General features: G+C 51.8%; 1 protein-coding gene across 6 annotated transcripts in view; it reads left to right on the top strand.

The window, feature by feature from the left end:
- The window catches only part of ralgapa2 (Ral GTPase activating protein catalytic subunit alpha 2), an 87,317-nt gene that overhangs the window by 36,756 nt on the left and 31,888 nt on the right, over positions 1 to 18,673 (top strand). For 5 of the 6 annotated variants that reach the window (XM_062470486.1, XM_062470488.1, XM_062470487.1 and 2 more), the window contains 18 exons: positions 87 to 209; positions 516 to 601; positions 766 to 856; positions 1,018 to 1,200; positions 2,034 to 2,219; positions 2,756 to 2,949; positions 3,062 to 3,160; positions 3,359 to 3,514; positions 9,102 to 9,230; positions 9,594 to 9,728; positions 9,913 to 9,971; positions 10,194 to 10,302; positions 11,655 to 11,765; positions 11,934 to 12,002; positions 12,313 to 12,450; positions 14,991 to 15,174; positions 17,067 to 17,901; positions 18,428 to 18,499. In XM_062470486.1, coding sequence (XP_062326470.1) covers positions 87 to 209; positions 516 to 601; positions 766 to 856; positions 1,018 to 1,200; positions 2,034 to 2,219; positions 2,756 to 2,949; positions 3,062 to 3,160; positions 3,359 to 3,514; positions 9,102 to 9,230; positions 9,594 to 9,728; positions 9,913 to 9,971; positions 10,194 to 10,302; positions 11,655 to 11,765; positions 11,934 to 12,002; positions 12,313 to 12,450; positions 14,991 to 15,174; positions 17,067 to 17,901; positions 18,428 to 18,499 — 2,959 coding nt within the window. The remainder of the gene's footprint in view (positions 1 to 86; positions 210 to 515; positions 602 to 765; positions 857 to 1,017; positions 1,201 to 2,033; positions 2,220 to 2,755; positions 2,950 to 3,061; positions 3,161 to 3,358; positions 3,515 to 9,101; positions 9,231 to 9,593; positions 9,729 to 9,912; positions 9,972 to 10,193; positions 10,303 to 11,654; positions 11,766 to 11,933; positions 12,003 to 12,312; positions 12,451 to 14,990; positions 15,175 to 17,066; positions 17,902 to 18,427; positions 18,500 to 18,673) is intronic. The other variant, XM_062470492.1, reaches the window with a different exon arrangement.

The raw sequence follows: 18,673 nt of genomic DNA on the forward strand, positions 1-18,673 counted from the left end.
GTGTGTGCAGCCTGGCGGAGGGTCGAGCCGCGTGGCGTCCCTCTCTTGACGCCGTCTGTCCTCTCTCTCGTCTCTCGCCCGCTCAGACGTGGAGGAGGGGCAGCTGGCGGAGTGCGGAGGGGAGGAGGAGCTGGGGGGCGCCGACAGCCCCCTCCCGCGCAGCAGCAGCACCTCGGACATCACCCAGCAACTGGCTGACACCTTCCCTGGTACACACACACACACACACAGATGCATTTAAATGCCCTATTTTGGAAAGGGATGACCAATATAGGATTTTAGACTTCCTGGTTTTTCTAGAAACCAGGAAACACTGCTTTGTTTGTGTCTTGGTGTTGTGATCACTGGTCAACATCTCATGGTTACAAAGCAAAGAGTGGAGAATATATAATAATAATGCAGAATATATACCATTTTACTGTTTCAATGCAGTTCATACTACAGTACCGTATGTGTTAACAGTCTTAGTTAACATGCAGCGACATTTTTCCTATCTTCCTGAATGTGTCCTCCAGGCCAGAAGAGGGAGTACTCCCCCACCTCCCTTGGCTCTGAAGGCAGGACGTCAGAGGGCCAAAGAGAGAGCTGCGAGCCTCCAGTGGTGAGAATCCCAAACCTCCACATGCATGCAACATGTTCTGGTTGGTCTGAGAAATCCAATAGTATGCACCAGTATTTCTGGACAGACCAGTAAGGCCTTTATTACTGATTATGACCAGAAAAAAGGCAAGTGTGACACAGTGACCTGTGTGTGTGTGTGTTTAGATCCTGATCCGGCGGAGCAGCAGTCCAGTGGAGATGGACTACCCTGCTGATGGACCGCTCACCTACAGCAGACCCAAGCTCCGGGAGAAAAGTGAGGGCCCACTTTTAACATGACCAACCTCCCCCTGCTCTGGACGCCTGGCTGACGGAAGCAGCTAGCAAGCTGCACCGCTAACAACTGTCCTGGAACTCTCAAACCAGAATTCCCTGTGTTGACCTTTGACCCTCCCTGTCCCGTGCCCTCCTCCACAGGTGAGAGTGTGAGCAGTGAGACGTCCAACGGCTACCTCAACGACACCGACGTCAGCATGATGGCCTGGCAGGCCTTCGAGGAGGAGGCCGACACTCAGTCCACCCAGTCGGCCCACATCGACGTGACGACCGACCCCCACAACCAGAGGAACCTTCTGCTGAGCCACAACGAGGCCCTGGCAGGTACTGTCCTGGACCATACCATGTCTGCTTCCGAGGGAGGGGGGTGGAGGAAAGTGACCTTGGGGGTTGGGACGCTTTGGAGTGTGAAAGTGAGGTAGACCTGAATGCAGGGCTCTTTGGGCAGGCTTCTAGAAGTTGTGCGAGTCGACGTAGGTGGTGAATTGAAATGCGGATCTAATCAGTCCTGTGTCGACCATATTGAAGTGGGATCGCTCCCAGCAGCACTAGGAGTTTACAGAGTCCATCTGACCTGTGTGTGCTCATGTCGCAGACTCCAGCCTTAGCAACCGCTGACCTTTCCAGGGATTAGCCTGGGCCTTGTATGTAATGCAAACCTGATCCGGGTGGCAGTATCTCCTTTCTCTCCCCTTAGACCCAGCTCTGTCACCTCCTGTCACAGCCCGGGGCACATGTTACCTCCTGGCTGCTGGGGATGGGCCTTATGTTAGGAAGGTGTGTGACACACTCAGCTTGTCGTGGTTAAAGATCAAGGCGAGGTGAAGTGTCAGGTTTTAAAAAAATTAATAAAAACTCGTTAAGAATTGTCCAATGGAAAGATCTCGACAGAACCCAGTCCCAGCTTGTGTAGTGTTTTTGTGTGTTTGTGTGGTGTTTGTGTAATGTGTGTGTATAATACATAAGTTCATTGTGAGCCTGTAGTGTTTGTGTCATTTGTGTGCAGTATTTCTGTGTGCGATACATCAGTTCACCGTGAGCTTGCGGGGACCCGTCCCTGTCACCTTCCTCTGACCCCTCCACCCTCCACCTTGTGCCCCTGTGCTCCCTCAAGCCTGACTGTGTTCCCCTCCCCGCCTCCCCCCTTGCTGTTGTAGATCCTGAATGTGTCCTCCCTCCCCACTCTGCATACCCCCACCACCACCACCATCACTACCACTACCCCCAGCACCCCCCAGCCTCGCCAGCCCTGCTGGTGCACCCAGAGTGCCCCAGCCAGGACTGCCACCAGCTGCTGGACGACACCATGCACAGCTCTGTGTTGCGCATGCCAGAAGACCTGGGTATACCACTCCTCCTGTCCACTCACTCTCACACACACACACACACACACACACCTGTCACATCCCCATGCATCCTCAATGTATTACTCTTTCTATCCCCTTACACACACACACACACACACACGCTCACACTGCCCGTTCTCAGTGTCACTCTCTTTTCTACACTCTTCACACACTCCTCCCCACACCCTTGCCACCTGTTGTGTGCTGTAGTTGTGTTGGTGTGTCTGCCCCCCCCACACACACACACACACACACTCTACCTGGAGAGCTCAGTTTTCAGAGGGACCCTGGGTTAGTTGTCATTCCTTTGATGGGGAGACAGTAGATTGTAGCAATCTGAAGATAAAGGTTGACATTATTCCAAAAGAATGTCTGGATGAACTTTGTATTATTATAGTATATATACATGTGGCTTAATCTGCTCCTCTGCAGTACTATGACCATGCTACAACATATTGCATCTCTATTTTCCTCTCTCTTTCCCCCTCCCTCCCTCCCTCTCCTTCCCTTCCTTCTTCCCATGGGCATTGCAGACAGCAGCGAGTGCCTATCTGATGACATCAGCATCATCGCCGGGGGCAGCCTGACGGGTTGGCACGCCGACTCTGCGTTCGTGCTGTGGCGGAGGATCCTGGGCATCCTCGGGGACGTCAACAGCATCCGCTGCCCCCGCATCCACGCCAAGGTGTTCAGCTACCTCTACGAGCTCTGGCACAAGCTGGCCAAGGTAGGACACACACACACACACACACAGACATTCACCCACAAACACGCATTCCATACAAAGCACATATCCAGACAGACTTGGCTGTGCAATAACCTCTCTGTGTGTGATCCAGATCAGGGACAACCTGGGCATCAGTGTGGATAACCAGTCCTCCCCCCCCCGGCCCATCTTCACCCCTCCTCTCCGCATGCTGGCCTCCTGGCTCTTCAGGGTGAGTCCACTGAACATGCACTGACACCGGCTAGTCTAACACTGTATGTCCAAACCAATGTGGAGGTGAGAATGCATTGCGAGAATAAGAAGGACCCATAAGAAGGTCATTATTATGTCATATTATTTCTGGTATGGACTCATTCTACTATACTGTCCTCCCACCCCTCCCCCCCACCTTACACACACACACACACAGGCCACCATGCTGCCGGCGGAGTACAAGCTGGGGAAGCTTCAGGCCTACAAGCTGATCTGTGAGATGATGACCAAGCATCAGGACGTGCTTCCCAACAGCGACTTCCTGGTGCACCTCTACCACGTCATGCACAAGGGCTTCGTCAGCGAGGACCAGGTGAGGCCACCAGGGGGCGCCACAACCTCACACACGCACGCTAAAGGGCTCTGCTCAGACTCACAACTCCATACGTGGCGGCTCGTGGCGGCCCCGTTCCACAAGATGGCGCTGAATTCAAAGACCTCGGAGCTTTTCCGGCCCAGCGCTCACTGGAGTTGATGAGTGTGATGATGTGTGAGTGTGTACGCCAGTACACACTCTGCCCCGTCACTGTTATTGTGTTGTATTGTAAGATGTTCGATTAAAACCTGATGTGAAGCTGCTTGCTTCTTCATGCCTGCTGGTATACTCACAGCCTAAGTTTGTCGCGGCAGGTCTGGTCTCGTTAACGTCAGTGTGAGTCCCATGCGTAAGGGTGGATGAGGCCCATGGTTAAGGACGGTTGTCAGGGTCGTCTGGGTTCACCACACCTTGGTCCTCCATTGGTCTGTGGTTAATGGTTTATGGTTACTGATGGTGGTGTAGGGACCCGGTCTTCCTGCCAAACAATGGTGATGGCATCTAGCCCCTCCTCCTCTGGGCCCGGACACACCCTGGCTCCTCCCTTCTCTTGGCCCCGCTCCACCTGCACCAGCCTCAGTGCTGGAGCCCCCCAAAACAAAGAGAGGGAGAGATAGATGGAGTCAGGGGGAGAGGATGGGAGGAGAGGGGGAGTCAGGAGAGAGAGAGGGGGTGAGTCTGGGTGTGATGGGGTCAGGGGGAGAGGATGGGAGGAGAGGGGGAGTCAGGAGAGAGAGAGGGGGAGTCTGGGTGTGATGGGGTCAGGGGGAGAGGATGGGAGGAGAGGGGGAGTCAGGAGAGAGAGAGGGGGAGTCTGGGTGAGATGGGGTCAGGGGGAGAGGATGGGAGGAGAGGGGGAGTCAGGAGAGAGAGAGGGGGTGAGTCTGGGTGTGATGGGGTCAGGGGGAGAGGGTGGGAGGAGAGGGGGAGTCAGGAGAGAGAGAGGGGGAGTCTGGGTGTGATGGGGTCAGGGGGAGAGGATGGGAGGAGAGGGGGAGTCAGGAGAGAGAGAGGGGGAGTCTGGGTGAGATGGGGTCAGGGGGAGAGGATGGGAGGAGAGGGGGAGTCAGGAGAGAGAGAGGGGGAGTCTGGGTGAGATGAGGTCAGGGGGAGAGGATGGGAGGAGAGGGGGAGTCAGGAGAGAGAGAGGGGGAGTCTGGGTGAGATGGGGTCAGGGGGAGATAGAGGGAGAGAGGGGCAGTCGGGGGTAGAAGAAAGGGAAGGAAGGGAGATGGAAGAGTGGACTGTGATTACATTTCTTTGTTTTGGACGTGTGTGAGTGTGTTTGTTTCTGTCCTCAGCCCAGGTTTTTTCCTATCAGGCCTTTGGCAGGACGACAAGCTTATTAGAATGTTTTCCGTGTCGTTAAATAATGTTCGAGCCCCCCGCTGTGTCTCCGTGATTAATTAAGGACTGACGTCTGCCGTGCTCCCTTAGACTGACGCGCACGGCAGGGCCGGCCCCAACCTTAGGGTGAGTGTACATGCATGTTTGTGTGTGTGTGCCTTAGCACATGCATACCTGTGGGTGTGGTTGTGTGTGTGTGTGGTTGTGCGAGGTGTGTGTGTGTGTGTGTGTGTGTGTGTGTGTGTGTGTGTGTAAGAGAGCACAAGCATGTGTGCGAGCGTGTGTGTGTGTGTGTGTGTGTGTGTGTGAGAGCGCGTGCGTGCGTGCGTCTGGAAGAAAGTGTCGAGAAATGAAGTGGGCCTCAGAGGGAGCAGCAGCCTTTGTTGTGTCTCAGTAGAAGCCAGGGAGCCGGGCTGGCCAGGACAGCTCACTGGAGCGTGCTCTAATTGGCCGGAGAAAGAGTCCTCACGCCACACAATAGAGGGACAGCCGCACGCCTGCTTAACATAAGAAAGTGGCTCTTACTCCCACTCCACCCCCCTCCCCCTCTCCTTCCTCTCTCTGCTCAACACCCTCCCTCGTGTTCTGTGTCCTCTCCCGCCAGGCAGCCACAATATCCAGATCCCCCCCAGCCCCCCCCCCCCAGCCTGCAAAAAAGTCCCTCTCATCTTTCGCCTTCCTCTCTCTTCCTCTCTCGATCCTCTCTTCCTCTCTCTTCCTCTCTCGATCCTCTCTTCCTCTCTCTTCCTCTCTCTTCCTCTCTCGATCCTCTCTTCCTCTCTCTTCCTCTCTCGATCCTCTCTTCCTCTCTCTTCCTCTCTTTCTCTCTCTTCCTCTCTTTCTCTCTCTTCCTCTCTCTTCCTCTCTCTTTCTCTCTCTTCCTCTCTCGATCCTCTCTCTTGCTCTCTCGATCCTCTCTTCCTCTCTCTTCCTCCCTTCCTCTCTCTTCCCCTCTCTTCCTCTCTTCCTCCCTTCCTCTCCCTTCCTCCCTTCCTCTTTCTGTCCCCTCCTTACTACTGCCTTACTATGTCCGCCTTTTCATCTCGTTTCATCTTGGCGTGCTTCTGAGTGATGAAGCCTGCCTTCTTTCACAGTGCTGTGTTTGGGTACCGTGGAAACCCCTCCTCTTTGGTTCTCTGCTGAACCCGCCTGTTGAGCTCTGGAGCGCCCGCTCTTCATTCTCCCAGATTTCACAGCTAATATTTGACTTGGAAATAAACATGGCTTTTTTCCTGCCTGCTCCAGAGATGATTATGGTCTGCCATCCCGCTTCCCTCCCTGCTTGGCTGTCGCCTGGTGAGTTCCCAGCAGGCTGTGCGGGGCGAGGGGCTGGTAGGGTTCTCCTCTCCCTGGCAACAGCTAAGGTCAGTGCTATTGTCCGGACTGGCTGGCTCAGTGTGTGGAGCCTGGAGAGACATGACTTCAGGACAATAGCAGTAATCTATCTAATCACACTGATGGTGTCACACACATGAGCCCAGTGACGGGCTGCAACGCCATGTGGGGTTTGCGTCTGCGTGATCACTTTTTCGTTTTGAAGTGGCTCACTTGAGACATCTTTGTACCGTTCACCTTGAGGAAACACCAGAGGGCGAGGGAGTGTGAGCAACAGTGCGCCGCTCGCCCATTTGAGACGACCGTCATGTCTGGAAGGGCTCTCGGTTTAGACAAAAGAGAAAGCCTGCATCACTTGGATGGGCATGAGCCAGCCGGACTGTTCTACACCAGTCTCTCCCTCCCTACCCCCCTCTCACACACACACACACACACACATCACATCACACAAACACACCTCCTTTCTGCCTCTATCTTTCGTTCTGCCTCTATCCCTCCTTCCCTCTCTCTCTCTCTCTCTCTCTCTCTCTCTCTCTCTCTCTCTCTCTCTCTCTCTCTCTCTCTCTCTCTCTCTCTCTCTCTCTCTCTCTCTGTCTCTCTCTCTCTCTGTCTCTCTCTCTCTCTCTCTCCCCCTCTCTCACTCACTCCTGTCTACCCCCAACCCCATCTTATCAGCGGAAAGAAGAAAGAAAACACTCACACAGCTGCCCCCCCACACACCCCCCAACCGATGCCTGCAGAGTGGGGCCGATGGGGGAAGTCTGACGGTTGATGATTCCTCATGTGGCTCCACGAGCCAGCGTCCTGGTGGATGATTAAACACCTTGCCACATAGTCATACAGGTGGGCCACATCTCTCAGCAGGCCTGGCCCTCAATGGGAAGTCCCTCAGCCTGTTACCATGACACGACCTGGGGGCGGGGACGGGACTCTGATCCCTGCTGCAGTGGAAGAGATGGACTGTGTTGGGAGGCTTTGTAGCAGACTGTACTGACGAGCATTGGGGGGAAGTTCCAATGTTGTCAACGACTCCAACTTCCTTAATGACTCCAACTGATAGCACCTGATTGGACGTTGATCTCCTGACCCAGATGTCTCTTAATGGCATTTTTTTGTTCAACTGGAACTTTCCCACTGTCGGCAGAAAACGACCTGCTGAGCTCTGTTCCCATCTGCGTCTCCCAGACCCTCCTCCACCCCCCGCTGACACTCACAGACACTTACACACTCACTTACACACTCACCTACACAGTCACCTACACACCCAATTACACGCTCACTTTCACACTCACCTATACACACCCATGTACACACTCGCAGACACATGCATCCATTGGAAGCAGGTTCTCCCTACTTATGCACACAATAGCAACACTTTGTACACTCAGCGCTTCCTCTAAAACGCTCATTTCAGGCAATCAAGCGTGAGTTTGTCGCTAGCTAATTACCTCCGACTGCTCGGCGCATTACGCCCCAGAGGTCAATTACTGACAAAATGAGGGTAAAATGGGCCGGCGGGCCCACCACTCTCCCAGCCAATTTTCGGGGACTCGAGTTACAGAGTGTGTGTTTTAAGACTTCTTCCTTATTGCTCTGCCTGTTTGTTTTATCCCTCCTTTGTTCCCCTGCACTCCAGTGTTTACCAAAGCTTCATTTGAGGTGATTAATGTTGCAGGTTGGGAGGGGGTAGACTGAGTGAGGGTGGAGGGGTGTGTGTGCGCGCGCGTGTGTATTTACCAAGTGCACTCTGCTCCAGGCGCTTGGAGACACCAAGGCCAGTGTTTGAGTGTCCTGATTTGCCTGCTTTTACAGCCACCAGAAAGGCAGATGTTTCTAGACGGGGCTTTGACATTGTAGACACACACACACAAATAAAAACGCTTCACACACACAAAAACGTCTAAGACAAATGACAGGCATTCGGATCCCATGTTGGCACTTGACGGCAGCCCTGGCATTGTGGGCATCCGGTCTCTTTATGACCAATGAGGGACGTTTGCAGCAGTGCTTGTCTAAACACACAAACCAACAACACACACACATGCTTTCAATATGTAGATTACCTCTTGGATTTAGGAGTTTATTGATAGAGGCAGGCAGTAGCTGCCTAGGAGTTGTGTGTGTGTGTGTGTGTGTGTGTGTGTGTGTGTGTGTGTGTGTGTGTGTGTGTGTGTGTGTGTGTGTGTGTGTGTGTGTGTGTGTGCGTGCGTGCGTGCGTGCGCGCGCGCGCGTGTGTGTGTGTGCGTGCACGGAGGAAACTTGAAGTCTTTTGTTCCAGAACCCACCCCCCCCCACCCTCCCTTGCTCTGTGAACAACCCATCTGCTACCTCTTTCTTTCTCTCCCTGCGTTTCCACCTTTTGCGATATTTTGTTTTGGGAGAGAGGAGGGCACTCAGCGCTCCATCTCCAGTGAGTGGAGCTACAGTGGTTCACCTGTCTAGAAAGAGCTTTCACATTACCATGCTTCTACCCAACCTCCAAAAAAACCTTTTATCTTTGCCCGTTTCTCCCTTGAGCCTTTCTTTAACGGTAGACCTGACTATGTGACAGCATTATGGTGTGGACTACTCGTACTGGTGATTGATAGCGTGTAGTTTATGATTTCCGTAGCTTTTTTTAAGTTAACAAGATGATTGTGGAACCGTTTTGAAACCTATATTAAACAGGGCGGATTGGAGGATGATGTGCGTGTGCAACTGTAAAGTAGAACGATTTAACATGTGTGTGTGTAATGTGTCTGTGTGTGTAATGTGTGTGTGTATGTGTGTATGTAATGTGTATGTGTGTGTAATGTGTGTGTGTGTGTGTGTGTATGTAATGTGTATGTGTGTGTAATGTGTGTGTGTGTGTGTGTGTGTGTGTATGTAATGTGTATGTGTGTGTGTGTGTGTGTGTGTGCAGGATGTGCTGAACACGGTGATCCGCTCCTGCTCCCCCCGCTTCTTCTTCCTGGGTCTGCCAGGCTTCACCATGCTGGTGGGGGACTTCATCACCGCCGCCGCACGCATCCTCAGCTCAGAGTCCTCCGAGGTACACACACACACACTCACGCATCCTCAGCGCAGAGTCCTCCGAGATACACACACACACACACACTCTCATGCAACCTCAGCGCCGAGTCCTCCGAGGTACACACACACACGCCAACACTCGCGCAGAAACACAGTGTGCCCACGTATGGACACACACACAAGGGTAATATGGACATGGCTTGATGAGGCTCAATCAAGTTCCATCCACTTTCCCCGGAAGGGGAATGATTCACTCCACTTAACTGAGTGCTATAATAATGTGTGTATGTATGGCGTGCTGTGTGTGTGTGTTTTACTGGTGTGTACGTGTGTCTGTCTGTGTGAACCGTGCTGTGCGTGTGTGTGTGTGCGTGTCTCCCAGGCCCAGACCCCCAGGGTGGAGGCCCAGACAGTGTTGGGTTCCTTGGTGTGTTTCCCCAACCTGTACCGTCAGATCCCCCTGCTGCAGACGGTCCCCGGCACCCAGGACATCGTGGTGGGAAACGAGGACATCAAGGTAGCACACACCTGCTCACACCGAGACCACGTCCCCGAGACGGGGGCCTCGCCGGTGGCCTCGCCGGTGGGGGTGGATGTGTTGGGGTTAGGGTTAGGATGCTGTGTGAGGTGATGCACAGCAATGCTGTGTGAGGTGATGCTGTGGTTCTGTGTGTGAGTGTGTGCTGTGCTGTTACCTCCAGGACTACCTGGTCAACATCCTGCTGAAGACGGCCAGGAATGAGCACTGCGAGGGGGCCAGGTACGCAGGGTCCAGGGGGGTGGAGAACAGAGCAAAAATAACCTTTTGGATGTTTGTTCTTGGAATGTTAGAGGGTGTGATAGCCTTCATTGCATGGGGATGTTACGTGGCTTGAAAACAAACAGTACATACAAATGTTATGAATTGTATCTTTTTCGTCATATATGTTTTATTGATCAAGTTATTAGTACTAAACGCCCAGCGTGCCGTGTGCACTCCCAGGTGTGTGGCCGTGTGCAGCCTGGGCTTGTGGGTGTGTGAGGAGCTCACCCAGAAGAACATCCACCACCAGGTGAAGGACGCCATCAACGTTCTGGGAGTGACACTAAAGGTGAGGAGGACACGGGGGGGGGGGGGGGGGGGGGGGCGGCGCTCCCCTGGTCCCATTTCTCCATTCAGCTCTCCATCCATAGCTGTGCGTCCATTTGAAATGACTGCGGTGCACCTGGTAGCCACTTTCGCCGTAAACCACTTGGGTCTTTCCTACAGCCCTTCTTGTTTTACCAACAAACTGTGTGCTGTGCTGCACAGCTTTTAGATCCTGGGAAATGATAGTAGATTACATAAAAACCGACTGTAGAGCAATTTGGGGAGAGTGGGAGCGTGAGCACAACACTGTGTGTGTGTGAGCACGTATGTACCAATGAGCGTGTGTGTGTGATAACGTGCCTTGCAGCGCAACTCCAAAAAGTGGTATATTTTCAATTAGCCCTCCGCCTCTCTTTTCCCCCTGGTGAGTGGAGAGATGCAGAGAGGTGGTATTTGGCTGTTTTTGGGGGGGGACCGGGGTGCTTTGGGCTGTTGGCGTAATTTCCAGGCCCCACTCGCTCTCTTTTGGTTTTCGTCGTGGGCCCAATTTAAGCAGGCCCATCTCCCAGCTTCCTGCGATCCCCCCGCCTCACCCACCCCTCACCCACCCTCTCTCTAATGGAGCGGTAATCACTCCCCCCGCACAACTTGACACACAGGCTCGTCCGGCCCAAAATAGAGGGTACGGAGGGCGTTGGGGGAGGGGGGGGGGGTATTGGGTTAGGGGGCAGGGGAGTAGAATGCTGCACACAGTCCCTTTTTCTAAAAGCAGGTGCTGAACTCTCAGGGCCCCTTTTTGTGTTGGTCCATTTCTGCACTCCCTACATTGTCTGCCCTTGTTACATGTTGAGAGGCATTCAGTCGGAAGAAAATGGGAAATGTCCATTTCTGTGCTCTGAATTCCAAATCACAAAAAAATAAAAACCAGCGCTGAAAGAATATTGTCAGCAACTCCAGCTCGTTCAGCCCCCAATGCCATTTTTTTCAACATACAAACAAGCTGGTTTTGGAAAGAATGAGTTTTGAACCACTTCTACACAGCCAATATATTTTTTAAAACGCATTATTTTCTTTTTTTCTATTTGTGGCAGCAGTGTTCACCCAGCTCGTACAACTCATTCCCAGGAAGCACAGGAAAAAAACAATTTACGCTTTCTAGCAGCACAATGAGAAGCTCTATGGCTGTAATGTATTGCCTGTCATGGGCTCTAGTTTGAAAGAACTGGATGTGGAACTTAATTTGCCACCAAGCAGAAGCCAGGGGGATAGACCTCCTCAAGCTCCAGCTCTGACCTGTACAGTGTCATTGCTGTCATATAATTTGTTTCCCTGTGTGTGTGTGTGTGTGTGTGTGTGTGTGTGTGTGTGTGTTAGTTTGGGAACAAGGCAGTTGCCCAGGTAGCATGTGACCTGTTCCAGCTCCTCATCTCTCACTGGGAGCACCTACAGAGACTGGAACGCACCCTCCCCAAAAAGATCATCGAGGTAGGAGACAACACACACACACGCCACAACTACACTTCTACTGTAACACAAATCCTTTGTCACATCCACTGTCCCCTTGAGGGTGTCTTTGTGTCATTAAACTATCTCTCCCACCCCTCTCTCTCTCTGCCTCTCCCCCCCCACCCTCCTACTTTTTGTCCGACAAAGATCTTTGTTGCCACAATAGCTTTTCTGTTGCCAAGCGCAGAGCACTCGACAGTGGAGGCAGACAAAAAGGTATGGAGGAATATTGAAGGAACATGAAATGAATGGGCGGATCTGAAGGAACTCTTTGTCAGACATGCAGTCCATTTACACAGGAATTTTTGCACTGAAGCCCATTTATGGTTGTGTTATCCTCCCTTCACCCAATCTCTGATATCCTCCACAGCTTGGATATTTATTGTGGCAGAGTCCTAGTTCAATCAAATGCAAAGAACGGGCTAATGGAAGGGTCTCTCTTTCTCCTTATCGCTCTGTCTCTCGCCCTGTATCTCTTGCTCTCTTTATCTCTCTCTCTTCCTCTCCCTCTCCCTCCTTCCATTAGCTGATGGTGTCTCTGCTGCTCTGTCTGCTGGACTGGTGCATGGCTGTTCCTCTCAGTCTGCTACTGGAGCCCATAACCATGCCCGTCCTGGATGACCCCACATCCAACAAGGCCCCTCTGCTGGATTACATCTACCGGGTGGGTATTCACAGGACAGACACACCCCTCGGATGGGCCTGACCCTTCGGAGGCTAAAAAGGTTGTCACTTTAATTTGTCTCACCTCGGAAACTGCTCCTCGTGAATATGCTATTTAGCATCGGAGGTGTGGCTAGGCTACGTACAGAAGGCTGCCTTGGGAATGTAGCGGTTAGTATCATGGCTGTTGTTGCAGGTACCCTCCAAACATGCATAGATATTAAACTACTTTGGACTGCATTCATTCAACACCAACACAGTTCCCTAAAATATTCATTTCAAATTCCATTTCCTGACATTAGTTAGGTTTCAACCCCTTTTTTATGATCAAATGTAGAGCGTCAGGGACAAACAAATGAAGTGTTATTCATTGGCGTCTGGGCCAGCTGCGGTCAACGGACGACCTTTGTAAGGATGTCTCCTCTGATAAGAAATGGTCAAATTATTCAAACGGAGCCTTTGTCCACTCACTGCGCCTGGCCATAAAGGCTTGTCTGAGATATCTGAATTGAATATGTCTTAATATGAGAGGGGCAGCAGCTGCTAATGCAGGAAATGGGAGGGAAAAAAATGCTTGGCTGCTCAGCTATGCACATAGAACTTGGCCTCGTTTCTCATGGGTGAATATTCATAAACCTAACGTAATAATCCTGAGATTTGTTTAGAAAGGTCTCTGCTTCTTCTAATTATGATTATCTGTATTTTGCTTACACAAATCAACTTATATGTTGGTTTTGGCTGTCATCAGCCTTTCACGTACTTTACAATCTGCCTAAAAAGAAACAACCCGTTTATGAAATGATTTTATATTTTGGATTGAAACCCTTTATTCTTTGTCCACTTTGGAGTTGGGATGTTTTCCCCATCAATTCCTTCCTGAGCAGATGAGCATGATCCATTCACATGCTCATGAATAAAGATGGCTGCTCCGCTCCGGTCTTGAACTTTGCCGTGTGCTGTGCTGTGTGTGGTGACCACCAGCATGAGGTGGGTGTGCTGTAAAAAGCAGGATTCAACTGGAGCTGCTCCACTCAGGGCTTCTCCATCTGCTCTCTCTCCGCCTGCCTCGCCAGCTGCACCACTATGTGTGTGTGTGTGTGGGGCGTGGGTGGGTGGATGTGTGTGTGTGCGTGTGAGCGTATGGCTCTTATTCTTGCATATGTCTCTCTCTGCTTCCATTAGCTTTTGTTTTGAACCGTGTCAGTGTGTACTGTACATGATGTATGTACATGATGTATGTGTGTGTCTTCACGTCCAACCACGCTAGATCCCGTGTGTTGTTCTCCTGGAACTGTTGCTATGTGAGGTGCAGCCACTTAGTCGTCAAGCAGCTAGCAGCTCTTCCTCCCTTATCCCCGCCCTCCACAGAGGAGGTGCTCTGGGGCCTTACTGTGGCAGCTGTTTGGTTTTGGTCTTTTCACCATCAGTTCTAATCCCTCCACCCCCCCATGCCCACAGGACTGGGAGGCATCATAATCCACATACTATCTGCTTGTACATTGCCCCACCCAATACTGTTACAGATGACAGGATCTGCCTCCCTGCGCTGCCCCAGACGTGAGTGTGAGAGGTTGAGTGTGTGTGTGTGTGTGTGTGTGTGTGTGTGTGTGTGTGTGTGTGTGTGTGTGCGTGCGTGCGTGTGCGTGCGTGTGTGTGTGTGCGTGTGTGTGAATGAGAGTGTGTGAATGAGAGTGTGTGAATGTAAATTTGTGAATGTGTGTGTTGAATGGGATTAGCCTTGGCCATGGCCTCAATCCCAGAAAAAGGCCCCCACAGACATGTTTAGACAGCGTCTTAAACCTGTCCCCTATACAGTACAATATATACAGGTGTGTGTCTTGTATCCACTTGTGTGTGTGTGTGTTCTTGCGCACAGCAGCAGAGGGATCAAGCCTTAATTAAATCAAACAAAGCAAACCTGTCCGATGTCGGTAATGAAGCGGCCCAGCGCGCAGCCTTATCTGCTCCTGCCAACGGATGGCTCGCCATCTGTTATGCAGATCGATACACTGGCACATCGCAGGAGAACTGGATTAGCGGTAATAAAGAGCCTCTACTTGCCCCCCTCCCCTCGACTGGCTTACCGCGGTAAATATACCATCCAGCTCTCCTCCTTATGCTCCGGAGCACCAGCCCCACCGCAGACACACAGGGCCGCCGCCACGTCAGAGATGATGGCGTGCTAGACCTTCTGAGAAGAGGCTGTCCTGGTTTAGATTTGGGTGGAGGCCTCTGGTTGGTGGAGGCTCTTGTGTTTTCTGGTTTGTAGTGGAGACGTGACTGGACTGCATGATTGTGGCTGATGTTGAGCGACAAGACGAGCCACAACGCCGTCGTTTTGATTAGTCGGCGGGCCTCAACGTTTCAATCGTTCCAACGTCCGTTCGTCCCGAGCAAACGAGCGTTTTCCCCCCAACCAAGTCTGCATATGTACCAGTTTCAGATGAGCGGCGTATCCCCATGCATCAGACGTCAACGCGGGGTGCCGTGAGCTGTGTGGGCGCTCACCCAGCTGTGTGTCCCTGTGTGTCCCCCCTGCAGGTGCTGCACTGCTGCGTGTCGGGTTCCAACCTGCACACCCAGCAGAGCCACTACCTCCTCAGCCTGTCCGACCTCTCCACTGACTACGACCCCTTCCTGCAGCTGGGTCAGGTCAGGAGCTCCGAGACCCCGCCCTCCCACCCCAACGCCGCTGACTTCGGGAACCTGCTCACCGTGGCGGAGGGTAAGTGAGTCCTCGGCTTGTCCCCGCACCAGCCGGAGGTCAGGAGGCGGAATGGGCAGATTTGTCTGTTTACTACCCGCTGTGTGGGAGATTGCCCTGGGGTGACAGATAAACAAGGCTGTAGTCTGTGTGACATAGAGGTGTTGGTGTCGCTGCATGTGTGTGTCTCTCTCCCTGTGTATCTCTCTTTCTGTGTATGTGTGTGTCTCTCTCCCTGTGTATCTCTCTCTGTGTGTGTGTGTGTGTGTGTGTGTGTGTGTGTCTCTCTCTCTCCCTGTGTATCTCTCTTTCTGTGTGTGTGTGTCTCTATCCCTGTGTGTGTGTGTGTGTGTGTGTGTGTGTGTGTGTGTGTGTGTGTGTGTGTGTGTGTGTGTGTGTGTGTGTGTGTGTGTGTGTGTGTGTGTGTGTGTGTGTGTGTGTGTGTGTGTGTGTGTGTGTGTGTGTGTGCGCGCGTGCTTGTGTGTGGAGGACCAAGAAATGCTTGTGAATGGTTAATATGAGTTGTCAGCCAACATGGATTTACCTACTGTAGATAATTGTAGTTTGTTCATGTGTTCACACTCTCTTGTGATCTCTCCAACAATCTCTGAGTACTACAGTCTTCCTGTACTACACCCTAGCATGTAGATGAGTTTACCAGAAGCAGGTTCCAGGCAAATGTAACCTGAGCATAGCCATCCTTTGGAAGTACTCCATTAAATGTAAACATCTTATTAAAAGTCTGAAAAATAAATCAAACCAGCACGGCAAAATGGAATCTGCACTTTAGTTCCGAGCCACAGAGAGAGCACCCATTATGGGGTTTATTTTAAAAGATGGGAGGTAGTGTGTAGTGACCATGCAATGCCATTAGGGAATGTAATTTGCCCTCTTTTCCAACGGAGTGTCCTCGACTTTTCAGAAGTCCTTTTAGCCACCAAAAATGAAAGTGCACATATACCCTCTGAAACAATGCAGAGCTTCTCTACCGGAAATATTCACCTTGCTCCATTTTGAGTTCAGCTGTACAAATCAAAGTCTCAAAATGGGAAAGAATAAAACGGCATCAAAAGACCAACTGAGAAGCGCTAGCTCGCTAAGGCTATATGCACCCCCCCCGACCCCTCCAACTCATATTGATTAAGTCACATCAAAGAGCCGTGTATCTCTAATGCAGCTTGGCCCTGCTTCCCAAAGAGCTTTCTCCACTTTGATGAAGGGATGATGGTATTGATAGCAGTGTCACAATGCCGACGCTCGTCTTCTTGTTTTTCTCTGTCGGACTAAAGCACTGCATCCCTTTCACCTCACAAGCAAAACCTGTGCATTTACATAAAATTCTGATTCAGTAAGTAGCCGGCTATTCACGGTGCCGCTAAAGATGGTGGGTCTCATTAGCACTTTGTCATTCTCTTCTCTGGCCCATTGTAAAAGATTCAATGAGGCCCTTTTCAAAGTTGTATCCTGATGATTAGATGCTACCTACTTAGAGGTGTGTTACTGTAGCTAAACCATTGTGAGGAAATGAAAAAAGTAGCTCTATTAGCGCTTCTGAATCAGATATGTGGCTTTGTGGCGAAAAGGCAAGAGAAAGGAGAATATGTCTACACAGGATCTCAAGGTTTTTGAAAATAGCTGTTTTAAAAGTTGGGTGTGCATGATTTTTCTTTTTATAAATGAGAATTTGATGCTGTCCTGGCCTGAAAATGGATGACCTCTTACACTTGCACTTACATGATCTCATAATATTTATCTTATCAATCTCAACAAACATGAGGTTTCAGAAGTGGTTTAATTGATTGGACCTGATAATGAATACGTCATTTGTGTGTTCTTTGTACTGTAATATCTCTGCCTCCCTCCGCTCTCCCCTCTCTTCATCTTTCCTTCTCTTTCTCACCTTCTTCTTCCAGAGAAGAAACGTCGGAACATGGAGCTCATCCCCTTGACAGCACGGATGATCATGACACATCTGGTGAACCACCTGGGCCACCACCCCCTGAGCGGGGGGCCCGCCCTGCTGCACAGCCTGGTCAGTGAGAACCACGACAACCCCCACGTGGAGTCCTCCGAGCTCTCCTCCGAGGTCTTCAAGAGCCCCAACCTGCAGCTCTTCGTCTTCAACGACAGCACCCTGGTGTCCTACCTCCAGATCCCCTCGGAGCCCCCCACGGCCGGGCAGCCCCCGCACCCCGCCTCTCAGGTCCGCGTCATCGTGCGGGACATCTCCGGGAAGTACTCGTGGGACGGCGGCGTCCTGTACCGTACGGGCGAGGGCCCCGGAGTCCACGGCACCAGGGCCTCCCAGGACCCCAGCGAGGAGCGCTCCATACCCAGGCAGCGCTCCACCTCCCCAGGGCTCCCCAACCACATCTCCTCCCAGGGCTGGGACCCCCGGTCTCAGTCGGGTTGCTGTGACGACGAGGACGAGGATGAAGAGATGGACGTCCTGGACCAGTTGCTGGAGGAGCTGGGTCAAAGCAGCCCCGAATGCCTTCCCCAGCCCAGGCTGAGGCTCAACCAGCCGGCTCCCTCGCCCTGCGGCATGAACCTGGAGCAGGAGGGCTCCATCATGGAGGCCGTCCTGCGGCAGACGCGTCAGGAGGAGGAGCAGGTGAGGAAATGGAACGCCGACGTGAGCGTGCGAGCGGCGTGCCAGGGGGAGCCCACCCACCAGGAACCCAAAGCACCCTTCTACTTCTGCAGGCTGCTGCTCAACGACCTGGGCATGAACTCCTGGGACCGCAGGTACGCCACAACAGCCAGACGAGTCCTTTAGCATAGTGGTTTAATACCATCCAACTCGCTAGGCTAGACTGAGGCCTAAACACATTTGGACGGTTCCAAAGCCCTTAAGGTTTCTGCAGTTCGCCTATAGAAACCCACTGAGCTTTGGATACTGGGAAAGAAAGAGTGACAGAGAAAGAAAAATAAGGGAGGAAAATAAGAGGAAAGGAGGAAGAAAGGTTGTTAAAAGCTTGGTGGGATCTTGGGGCTGTTAATCTGCTCTCCACAGGGCAACACAAGCCCTAGCTGTTTTCACGCAGGTCCACCGTTGTGGGCCACATCCTTGTCAAGTTGCCCTGTAAATTAAAAGCTCACACCTCTAATGGGCAAGTCGAAACACTCTCCAGGCACGGTCAGATGGGAGTTGGAGTTTTTTTGAACCTGTACCATGTTTGCCACCTTTCTGACATTTCTGTACAATTTCAAATTTGTCCTTTTTTTGTTTGCGTTTCTGAGTAGATATATCCTAACCTATAAACCCTTTCAGGAAGAGCTTTCATCTCCTTAAGAAGAACTCCAAGCTCTTGAGAGAACTGAAGAATCTGGATTCCAGACAGTGGTATGTTTCTGTGTATGAACCCCCAGTAACCTGCTGTAGTTCCACTCTAGACTTAATTTCTCTATAGTCTTGGTCGACCTCTGTACAGCTGTCTCCCAGCATTGAATTCTCTCCCTGTAGGTATACTAAACCTGCAGTATTACATCTGTCATTGTCCATCATTACTGGGCCCTG

The sequence above is a fragment of the Osmerus eperlanus genome, chromosome 9 (genome assembly GCF_963692335.1).
Source record: "Osmerus eperlanus chromosome 9, fOsmEpe2.1, whole genome shotgun sequence".
In the NCBI taxonomy this organism is placed as follows: domain Eukaryota; kingdom Metazoa; phylum Chordata; class Actinopteri; order Osmeriformes; family Osmeridae; genus Osmerus; species Osmerus eperlanus.